Source organism: Phaseolus vulgaris, chromosome 9 (genome assembly GCF_051622355.1).
Source record: "Phaseolus vulgaris cultivar YP4 chromosome 9, ASM5162235v1, whole genome shotgun sequence".
NCBI lineage: Eukaryota > Viridiplantae > Streptophyta > Magnoliopsida > Fabales > Fabaceae > Phaseolus > Phaseolus vulgaris.
Genome location: NC_143506.1, coordinates 11,563,555 through 11,576,130, shown reverse-complemented (window position 1 = coordinate 11,576,130; position 12,576 = coordinate 11,563,555). Strand labels below are relative to the sequence as shown.

Below are 12,576 nucleotides of genomic sequence, written 5' to 3'. Positions count from 1 at the left end.
ATGTTTTACCTCTTATAGTGTAAAGATTTTTCCATTTCAGATACTCATGCATAAAGAATCATATTGGTCACAATATTATCATGCATAAAGAAACATATAGATATTGGTTATAATATTATCAAAAGTAGATGATAACGTAAAATATCATCTAATAATTATTTATTTATGAAAATAAATTTTAAGAAATATTTACAAAAAATATAAAGTGAATGTAGTGATATATTTAATTAACTCAATCTTCATAATAGTCAACATATAATCACCATATTCAACATATAATCCAATATCATGGATTCTTATCAACCCACTATATATACATATGCAAATATGTCTAATCATGTAATTGGTAAAGATAAAAATAACAATAGTATAGTAATAATGTTGATAATTATGGACATAGTTATAACATGGAAATGAAAGTTTAACCATCTTTCATATTAAGGACCTAACTTAGGACCCATCTTACAATAAACACAAAGAAGATGCATATGACAAAACATAAGAACAATTTATGCGACAATTTTTTATAAATAATTTGATTGTAAAATTCCTTTTAAAATATTAGCTTATGTGCATTTAATAAAAAAATATACTTCATTTTAAATATTTACCATTATTTGTTTGAACTTTTAATTTACATAAACAAAACTCAATTGAATATTTCTAACTTGTTTTTTTTTTTTCAAAATTCATCATTAAAAAAAAAATAAACACCTGAATATTATTTTTAAAAATATAAAAATAAAACTATTATAATTACAATATTTCAGTTAGAAAATTGAACTTCTAAATAAATATAGAAATTCATAAAATACAAAACTAAAAACAAGACCGTTACTTAAGTGGTGCTTCTTAACAACAACAAAAAAGAGTTAGTTATGAATTGGGTAAATAAAAGATTTACTCATTTTCATAAAACTTTTAGAAGTTATCTAAATCTGTAATTTGATATGAGAATTGCAGCATTATAGTGAAGAAAAACCATAGAATATATAAACATGTCAGGGGTTTATTATTAGTTTGAATTTATTTTATTTATGATTTGTTGTTTTTATTTCGAAACTTAAGTGTTTAAGGTTACAGGGATAACATTTGTATCCATTTGTTTAGGCTTTGGGGAACCACAAATAAAGTGCACAAACCTTACCAATCTATGGTATAGGGTGTTAAACAATTCCAACCAATTCATAAAAGACATGTCTCTGCACTTTGACTCAATGTTTCTTGTTCTTGCTAGCAATGAGGCCAGAGGTGGACAATACCCTACATGCTGAAAAAGGTTTTCTGGAATCTAATTATTTGTTTATTACTCTTCAATAAAACCATTCATTCCACTCATAGTTTTGGGTGGAGCCCCATGTGGCTACTACTTCCTTACCATTTATTGCATGATGAGATGAGTTGACAACCTAACTAATAATATTTAATATACTTTCCAATAACTCTCCATTTACACATATTTTTTTTTTATCAGCAAATAACAATGAAATTAAATGAGACCACTTCATGGGTGGTCAAACCCTTATACAACAAAATAGATTAAGAGTCTTTTCATCTACATATCAACCAAAAAACCTCCTACTCTCTATCTCATCTCAATCAATAATAAAAGAAACCAAAGAAACAACCTTTTACATAAAAACTAAACAGAATGCATACATACCAAGGATTCAAGACACCAATCAGAAAATGAGAAATTAGCTGACGGTATCTTTGATGAGAACATTTACACTAATCTAATCTAATCTAGGTGACTCATTATTTTATAACATAAAACAGATTTTCTACTCTTTTTTTTTTTCATCACATTGTATCTTTTAATAATATGATTTAAATTATTAATAAAGTTTGTATATCCCATCAACACATTTCACATTTCATAACTCAATACGTATATTATGCTTGTACAAATAGTACCTTAGTGAGAATCACCATCTCACACATCAATCATATCATTAATTACATATAATTTAGATGTTAAATATTTTTCATCACCTTCCATTAAATATATTAACAAATATAATCAAATTTTATGAAATAAAGCATTCAAAAGTATAAAATTATATAACTAATTATAATTATACAATATTTACACTGAAATGAGATACTCTTCACTTGAATGTTATATATGCAGAATTAGAAACCTTGACAATTCCTAAAAAAAAAACAAATGAAGTTAAAGATTTCCTTAACTCAATTTACATCCTACATTATGAACCAATTCAATATTATATAATGTATTACATAATGTCAAGATAATGTGCACTATGTATCACCAAATTCAAAGGCTCTTCTACTAATAAAGTAGATGTTTAAAACAACCTTCAATTCACATTTCCTAAATTCACTAGATTGAAATATTGAATCAAAATAATAATTTAAAATAGATTTGAAATTACCAATCATTTTAAAGTTTATAATCTCAATCTAACATATCCTTAGATTAAATATATAGGCATGTAACAAAATTTCCCAACTTTTTTATAACTTTACATACTCAAGACTCATACATTATATAAATCATCCCAAAAAATATACATCATCCAATAGTTATTCATTTTACAACAAAAATGGTTATACTCAACTAAATTGAACTAGAAAACTACTTAATTCTTCGCTTTTTCACATGCAAACTAAATTATACAACTAAAATCACTTAACTTAAAAAAAATTAAAAAATAGTTTTTCTTACTTTAATTTTCATTTTACCTTACATATAAGTTTTGAAAGGAGAATGATTCAAGAACACTAAGAAACTTCTAGATTACTCAAAGAAGTCAAACCTAGTCATATATCAAACACCCTAGGTCAAGTCAAAAACCTAATTTTTCACTATAACCCATTAACTCTAATTCATTCCTTCATTAAAGAAATTAAAGAAAGACTATAGAAATTAAAGAAAGTAGAGAAAGATATTAAAGAAAGTAGAGAAGATGATATTGAGAAAGTCAAGGTGATTGTAAAGTTAATGGGAGGAAGAACATTAAGGGATTGTAAAGTTAAAGATAAAAAGAAAAATGAAAATGAGAGATGAAAGAATGAAAAATAGAAGTGGTTTGTTTCCTGAGAAAGGAAAAAACTAAAAAACTTTTCAAATAGATATGATACCCTCTTCTTTACTATTCCAACCTCCCTACCTCTCCTATTGTCTTTAAATTTATTGATCTTTTATCCCAACAACTAAAAGTCCATGTTATTTATATTTTCTACACTACAATTTACTATTTTCATTCCTTCAATTAAACTCACTTATCCTACTACACTTAAATCTAAAACAAATTCTAATATACATATCCCTCGTAACTAAATAAGTTTTAAACATGAAATAAATTTACTTTTATTGTTTAAAAAATATTTCTCACTCATATAATCACATAAAAGCAAGTTTTCTATAAATTGGATTACTAATTTCGTTTCTAAAACTATAACACTAAGTGAAATTAATTATTAAAATTAGGAAAACTAGCAAAACAATCCATAAAATTACAAACCATCAATTAATTTAGTCTATATCTTGTTGGTTAGTGACATTTATTGATAATAAAAACAAATCAACTGACACATCAAATGTATGTTCTAATGATAGTAGTTCACATAAGAAAAAAATAGAGTTGAGGATAATAGAGATAATCTTTTATTAAGAAAGGTTGATATAACATAATGAAGGGTATGACATATATTGATGGTGGTTACCACCAAATATTCTAATGTTTAAGTACATAAATAAAAGTGAGAGTGGAGAATGAGTGTATTGAAACTTAGTGTTTAAATTGTCCTTAATTATATAATTTTGATTTAGACTTAAATAGTCATTATGTGGTCAAAATGCATGTGGGTGATATCACAAAGTCAATTAGGTTTTTCATGTTTGATGTGTGAACTTGCAAGAGGATACACATAAACCCTAAACATGTGTCATGTGTGTTGTTTAAGTGCATAAGTGATCTAAGATTACAAACTTAATTCATTATTCATCAAGTGATGCGGATGTAATGTCAAAGAACACGTAAAATAATGGTTCTCATGTCAAAAATCTCTACCTCTAGATTAAAAAAAAATTAAATATCTTTTTCGTTCATGTACTATAATAAAAAAATGATTTTCGTCATTGATCTAAACTTTAGACTATCCCAATGTATTTGTAGTATGAAAATTATTAGGATGAGTTCTCATGTATGTGAAATTGGTTCAATTTAAGGTTCCACTTCATCAACCATTGAAAGTAGTTATAGTAGATATTAGTTTGCAATCAAAATAACAACGAATTTTAAAAAGAAACAAAAAATCTTTGAAAAAAACTAATAATCATTTCACACAGAAAAATGATTGATTCCAATAATTTTCATACTACAAATACTTGGATGATCTAAAGTTCAGACAAAAAACGAAGACAAAATTCATATTATAACACAAAAGAGCAAAAAAAAATATATTTTACCCTTAAAAGAACTGGACACATATTTAAATCGTTATCATAGCATATAAAAAAATATTGACACATTATGTTTATTATTTTTTTCCCTAGTAATTTTACCTTAGTCTTCTAGTCTGTGTTGAAAAAAAAATATGCAAACATATTATCCTTAAACCAATTTGTTAGGTTTACAATACAGACTCGACCTTTTTAATAACTTGATTAAAGATACATGTTCCATATAACTTGGTTTAAGAGGTTACAATGATTATTTCCTCAATTGTAAATTAGAAAGTACTGAAAAGAGAAAAAGATTATTCTTTTAAACAATATTTTGATAAGTTTCATCAGTGTGATGTGACAACTATATTACTCATATTTATATTTTTATTAAATAATATATAATAAATTTTGTGAAAACTTACTTAAACATTTATTAAGTATATTTTCTTAAATATTTTTTATTTATTTCATAATTAATACTTAAAGCACTAAATAGTTTTTTTATTTATTTAACATTTTAAAATTATCCTGATAAAATTAGGATTTTCTCCATGTGTATCATTCTAATTAAGGATGTACGTAAAAGACTAAAACCTAAATTAATTGAGGTTAAAAATGGGTTGTATTAGTTCATATAGCATATAATATGAGTTAAAAAAATTGATTTTAAATTAATTTTAGTTGTTGGATTTGTATTAAGAAGTTGACTTTAAGTCTAACTCAACTTTATAAAATCGACTTGTAAATTGAGATTTATACTCATTTAGATATTATTGAATGTTATTTTCTCTAGTTCATGTGAGATCTCTAATACACAGATCTCACGTTGAGACCCCTAACTCATGCATAAGACTATATATTTATGGGTGATTTTATAGTAGGTGACACAATAGGACAAACAAACTCTCGCCATGACAAACTCTAAAATATCATATTAAGAAGTGAATTTTAAACTTAACTCAATCTTATAAAATCATCTTATAATATGAGGTTTGTACTCACTTATATACTATTAAATGTCTTTATTTCTAGTTAATATGGAATCTCTATTAATATTATTAATATTAAGATACTTAAAAAAAATCAAATGTTAGGTGTCATTATATATTCTTCAATATCAAATGCTTAAAAAAGGATTGTGTTAATTGTGAACTTCCCTTTTATATTTTTATCATTTTTCTAAAAAAAATCGAGCTATATTTTATGTTTTGGGTATCTAACCTCCATGTTATAAGCACGACAACCAAAATATTTATGGTTTTCTTTTTGTCTAATATCAATATGTGATGTCTTTGGTTATTATTTGTCAAAATGTCAAATCATATAAATTCACATGAGTAAATTATTACATACTCAACCTTCTCACAATTAGAATTAGTGATTTGGGTTTGAGTTGGTAGGCCATTCATTTAATAGTTCGTAGTCTTTAAATATGTAAATAATTTGTAATGTAGACTTTTGGTTTGACTCCTTTAAACATTGATCTTATGCTATTTATATTTCATTTTTTTTCAAAGCATCAAAGAAAAATAGTTTTTACTGTTTTCTCTAATTTTTTTTTTATGATTTTGCACTCATCTTTTTCAACAAAGTCAATTTGAATTAAAATTTAAATTATTTTTCTTCATATGTTTTCTATGTTTAGGAAGTATATTGTTGGATCCATTCAACTTAGTTACTAGGTATTGTTTGTTTTAAAAAAAATTTATCACTTTGTCTTTAAAAATGTTTCAAAATATTAAAACAAAAAAAATGTATATAAATTATCATTAACATCCATTTCTTTAAAATTATTGGAACAAATAATTTGAAATAAATAATTTATATACATTTGTGAGTAGAAATTTTAAGATACTAATTTATCCTTCTATCAACACTATTCACAAAGCAATATGTAAAAATGAGATAAAACATAAATAGTTGAATTTGTTTTGCATTGAGATTTTAGATTTGAATTGGACAGAATTATCCAAAAAAATTCATTAATATTTTTGTTTACATTTATACTCTAAAAAATTAATTTGTTTGCTTTATTTCTCTTTTTACAATATACCAATAAAAGGATAAGAGTAATTAATATTTTTGTTGAAATATTTTGTGAAATTAAATTAGGGAAGGAAGGTGGGGTCCAGCGCACACTATCCATTTATGCTTTTGCAGGGAATACTAGATCCGAGACCTCGCCGCTTGGAGCGTCTTTATGCTGCGGAAAAACCATAAACCACCGACACCGTCTTCCATTCATCAACCGTCTCGTTCTTGCCACGTGTAATCCTTTTATCAGTAAACGATGGTGATCAGAATATCACCACCATACCGCGTTTTCTCCTCTTCATCATCCCATACAACGTCACCCATTCTGCATCACACTCCCACAATTGATCAAACATAGATAAATATTTTAAAGTTCACAAGAAAATGTCTTAAAAGGAACTTTGGATAGAATTTTAAAAAGATTTCATCTTTACTTATGTTATAAAACGCCAAATATTATTGCTTTATGTCACTCTAAACATATATCTAATTGTTATAATATTAACGCTTATCATAATTATTATTTAATCATAATTGACTTATAAAATTTCAAATAATATTTTGATAAATTAAAAAAGTGAAACACACCATATATTAACTATATAAAAGAAACTATATCGTCATCCAATTACAATTTAACGTGTACTGATTATTTTTATGATAACTATTTAAAAATAATATTAATTAATGATGTGTTTTACACCAATGACGTATAACCGTTAAACTGAGCCATGACTGTGTAATAATATTGTTAAAAGAAATTTGTAAGCTTAACTTGGATAGTAATAGAAATTTGCTTTGCAATTTCTTAATATATAGGATTTACTTAGATAATTTTCTGTAGAATTACTTATAAAAAGATATTTTTGCATAAAATTAAAAATAAATTTTGTATAATTTAAATATTATATATTTAAGACGAAGCGGGTCCAATAACTAAAAAAGAATTGCACATGACAGTGTTTTGTTACTTTTGTTTGGTCCATGTGGAAAGAAAATTGATTACCGGGGAGTGTCAGTATCATAAAGGCAAAACCGGTTTAACCAGTTACCTGAGGGTGGAGTGACCGCAGCAGATAAAAGCAGCATTTATTAGAGGCATATATATAACCGTCCCTGGCTTGGTTCCTCTCTCACTCAACTCGCACAGAAAGAGAAAGAAGAGGAAGAGTTGGCGGAGTGAAAATGGAGTTGTTCTTCTACACGGTGTTCGGTGGTTTGGCCGCGGTTGTGGCAGCTCTGGAACTGAGCAAGAGCAACAAGGACCGAATCAACACCTCTTCTGCATTCAATTCCTTCAAGAACAACTACCTCCTTGTCTATTCCCTCATGATGGGTACAGATCTCTCTCCATCTCTTTAGATCTCGCTCGATCTCTTCCCTCTCTTCTCTCATTCCGCTCGATCTGCCTCTTCCGTCTCTCATTTCTCTATTCCAATCCCTCCAATGCTCGCTCTATTCTTTTTTTATCGCCATAATTTTCTTTTATTTTTTCCTCGCGGAGTTTTAATTATCACCGAAATTAAAATTGAATCGAGGAAGCTATTGCTTGTTTGTTGTTACCTTACGTTCTTGTTTGTTTGTGAAAATGAATGTAGCGAGAAATCGAAAGCGTTCCATGCGGATCCTGAGCGACTGGTTTCTCTCATTGTAGTGACGTGTCGGTTCTGGAATTAATGATTTCTTTTTCTTTCTTTCTTTCTTTCTTTTTTTTCTTTTTGGTTAATAGTGCATTTGTACACTGTGCATTGCGTTATACTTTGTGTTTTACTCTACTCCTTGTTTTATTTTAAACTTCGTTTTCTGATTGTAACGATGTTCGATGAGATGGTATTTAAAAGGACATTTTAATTTAGTTAAGTTATGTATCTCTTAAAGGTGTTCGTTTATTGAATTTATTTTATTTTATTTGTTTGTTTGATTTTAATCATGTTTTTCGTCATTGAGTTATGATTCTGAGGATAATGTTGTTGGTGATTGGGAAAATTAAATTCACTGAATGAAATCTGGAAATTATTGTGTGGTCGTGCTATTGTTGAAAATGTCAAGTTGGGATTGGAGTTGCTGTTTCGGTTTTTTGGAAATCTAATTGGTTGCCCTTTCTATGTTTAAAGCTGGAGATTGGCTACAAGGTCCATACGTGTACTACCTTTATAGTACATATGGATATGGGAAAGGGGAGATCGGACAACTCTTCATTGCTGGTTTTGGGTCTTCCATGCTCTTTGGAACAATTGTTGGATCTCTAGCTGACAAACAGTGAGATGATTTTTCGTTTTATTATTTTATCATGCTGCATATCTGTCTTCAGTGTCTCATGCTTCTTATCCTGAAATCAGAGGCCGGAAGAGGGCTTGTGTGACTTACTGCATAGCCTACATTTTGAGCTGCATCACCAAGCATTCTCCTCAATACAAAGTTCTGATGTTGGGTCGTATTTTGGGAGGAATTGCCACTTCACTTCTGTTTTCAGCATTTGAATCGTGGCTTGTTGCTGAGCACTTCAAGGTGAGGAATAATTGTTTGTTTTAAAGTTTATATGCTCTTTATTAAGAATATTTCCTCGGGAGATATTGATATAAGACATTCAGAAAATGCACTTCACTGACTGACTTGTAATATGGTATAAGATTTATGTCTGTATTTGCAGGGTGTATCTTACTTGAACTATATAGTGTAATTGAACTGCCACAGGGTCAAGTGTGGCGCTTATGTCCTCGTAATGATAATTTAGCTTGATTGTTTTGGACTGTAATTCCAAATTCGGCTAGTCTTGTATGTAGTACATTATATTGCATGACTTCGTTAGATGTCACTCTAAAGAGTCTAAACACTACTCAAAATATTGCAACTAAAAATTTCAAATATAGTTTGAAGTGTATCGTTGTTTCTATGCGAGTAAGTGTCTTGGTTTAGTAAATCATGTAAATATATCAATTGAGAAAATTGCATTTGGTATTTGGATTCATTAAATAGATATTAAATAAGTTTGCGGTGTTTACTCGAGACAGTTTTCAGCATATGCTACTTGTTAATAATACTTTTAATTTTGTCTTGACATCCATTTTGTTACGTTGTGTATTTATGATTCTGAATGGTCTCTGTTTTTTTTTTAATTTTAATTTGTCAGAGGGGATTTGACCAACAATGGCTATCATTAACATTCTCAAAGGCTATATTTCTTGGAAATGGCCTTGTTGCTATTTTGTCTGGTCTTTTTGGAAACGTCCTTGTTGATACATTGGCTCTTGGACCTGTGGCCCCCTTTGATGCTGCTTCATGTTTTCTTGCTATTGGTATGGCCATTATACTATCTTCATGGACAGAAAATTATGGGGATCCTTCCGAGAACAAGGACTTGCTTACCCAATTCAGGGGTGCTGCTGTTGCTATTGCTTCAGGTAGATTACGTACCTTAATTTATTTTCTCATTGTTTTTATACAATGGTTTGATGCAGTAAATTTGAACTTCGAAACTATATGCCAGTTTACATGTTATAAATGTGTACTTTATTGTAACCAATAGTAGTTGTTACTTTTTCACATAAAATATATAATAGTTGTTATTTAGCTACCTTAAGTAGAATTGATCCAGCAAAGTTATGCTTTCGCATTCCTTATTCTGTTGTCATTTATTTTATTCAACTCATCTTGTATTCTTTGTGCTCAGATGAAAAAATCGCCTTGCTTGGTGCCATACAGTCTCTCTTTGAAGGTTCAATGTACACCTTTGTGTTTCTATGGACTCCTGCATTGAGCCCAAACGATGAAGAGATTCCCCATGGTTTTATTTTTGCAACTTTCATGTTGGCTTCAATGTTGGGAAGCTCACTTGCATCCAGGTTGATGGCCCGTTCGGCACTCCGAGTAGAGAGCTATATGCAAATTGTTTTTGCAGTTTCTTCTGCTGCTCTGCTGCTCCCGATTTTGACCACTGTATGCTATTCTTCCAATATACTCTTCTCATCCCCCTAGTATTCTGATTAGCATCTCACCATTTTTGCGACATGTCTTGGTTGTTGTGTAACAGTTCTTGATAGTTCCTACTGGGGTGAAAGGTGGAAGCATCTCATTCGCTGGCTGCATGCAACTTCTTGGCTTCTGTGCTTTTGAGAGTTGCGTTGGCATATTCTGGCCATCCATTATGAAGATGAGATCTCAATACATTCCCGAGGAGGCCAGGAGCACCATCATGAACTTTTTCCGCATTCCTCTGAACATTTTTGTGTGTGTCGTGCTGTACAATGTATGTTACACTATCTTACTACTTTAATACAATGCTTGATCTTAACATTATCATATTTTTTTGTGTTTTTTTACCAAATATGTATTTTCTCTGTGCAGGTTGATGCATTCCCTATCACTGTTATGTTTGGCATGTGCTCAATTTTCCTTTTGGTGGCTTGCATCTTACAAAGGCGACTGATGGTGATTTCGGACAAGCCAAGTAAGACCCTTACACAAATTATCTGCTGCTTAAGTTGGTTCAATAAGATACCAAAGTGGATGATTGACTCATTCCATAATAGAAAGAATCGCAGGAAATCTTTTGAGAACTCAGATTCCTATTTCTCAATGATATCTCATGTTATTTCATATGTGGCTTATGTTCTTCATGTAGGATTCAGATTGAATGACTCTATGAAAATTTAGAAATAGGATTGGGATGGACAGAACCTTATTTAGACTAATTCAGACTAATTCGTTGTGTTTTAAATTTATCCCATCTGGGAACTACTGGTATACCTTTGGTTTCATTGCTCCTTCCTGAGGTTGTTCTTGCAGTTCTCTGACAGTTCAGCAGAGCCAAACATTCTTGTCTGCAAGATATGATATTGACATATTTTTGGTTAACTTGGGGAGCTTGTTTTATCTTGAAAAGGATTAATTCACGTGCTCCCTGCTTTTCTTTTATAGGATACCAATACTAGAGATGTGTGTCATTTGGCATGGCCCTATAAAAACGTTCTTACTCTGAGCTGGGATTTTTTTTTTTTTGAAACAGAAGCAACAGATTGGCAAATGAAGGATAGGGACGGCGAGTCTGAACCATTGAACATTTAACGGGTTTTTGCGTAAGTTTTGCGGAGTCACTGAACTTAAGCTACTTCAGTCTTACTAATGCAGTTTCTATCTAGGACTTTGTACGATGCGATTTGAGTGAAGGTAAACCTGATGCTCACAAAGAGAAGAAATTGAATCAACAAGTAGAAAGGACAAGAGGAGCAATTTTTTAAGTGTTTTTAGTATAAATATGGTAGTGCATTAGATTTCTATTGGGTATTACTTGAGGAGAAATCTCCGTTTTGATAGTTATGATGGTATTCTTTTGGGGGGCAGTATCTAAGTTTGTCCCGTTGGGAATAGTATATATGCCATACTATTTCTTTCTTTATCTTTTTATTTTGTAATCAAAAATCGCACTACATTTAATTAATGCATCCTTCTTTTTATCTTCCATTATTTACCAGTTTAAAGATTCTACAATTTATCCACTTTCAATTCACGAATTAAACCGGTTGCAATTAATTTACTCAAAAGGTTTTAAAATGTTTTGCCCAATCTATACGATTTTTGTCCTTCATCTTAGGATATCCTCTCACCATCGTGGACCAATGATCAGAGATTGTTCTTTTTTATAAACTATTAAATCGGATTTTGTCTGTGTCTTAATAAAATATTTTTTTCTTCAAGCCACGATACCATAAACCATCTTTTTACCAATAAATCGGTCAGAATAAGGCGTTAGGTTCTAAAAAGCTTCCATGCGTCCTGTTCTGCACAATTAATTGATTGATGGGGTCCTGAATTGTGAGGGGAAGAATTTGTTATGGGAAAGGGATTTGCGTAGCGTTTGCGTGTGTTTCGTCATGCTTCTACACTCACAATATTACTCTATGCCATTCTAAATAAACTCTTTATGAAGTCTACTTCTAAATAAATTGATTATATTTAGATGTTTTCATATTTAAGCAAGTTTATTATAAAATTTAGTCATCGAACTGTTTTGAATCAATACAAAATGTTACTTTTTGTTACTTCTTGGATCAAAATTAATTTTATAAAATTAACTCGTGCTATAATCAATTTAATTTTCATTATTCCCATCATGAAACTAAACAACA

The 12,576-nt window shown here is 29.6% G+C and overlaps 1 protein-coding gene across 1 annotated transcript; it reads left to right on the top strand.

Annotated features, from left to right (window-relative positions):
- Positions 1–7,542: 7,542 nt before the first annotated feature.
- LOC137823110 (uncharacterized) lies at positions 7,543–11,914 on the top strand. The gene is made up of 8 exons (XM_068628234.2): positions 7,543–7,787; positions 8,566–8,710; positions 8,791–8,959; positions 9,582–9,852; positions 10,122–10,387; positions 10,482–10,697; positions 10,796–10,898; positions 11,457–11,914. The coding sequence occupies exons 1-8, from the start codon at positions 7,637–7,639 to the stop codon at positions 11,513–11,515; spliced, it is 1,380 nt and encodes a 459-aa protein (XP_068484335.1). The 5' UTR covers positions 7,543–7,636; the 3' UTR covers positions 11,516–11,914.
- Positions 11,915–12,576: the final 662 nt, after the last annotated feature.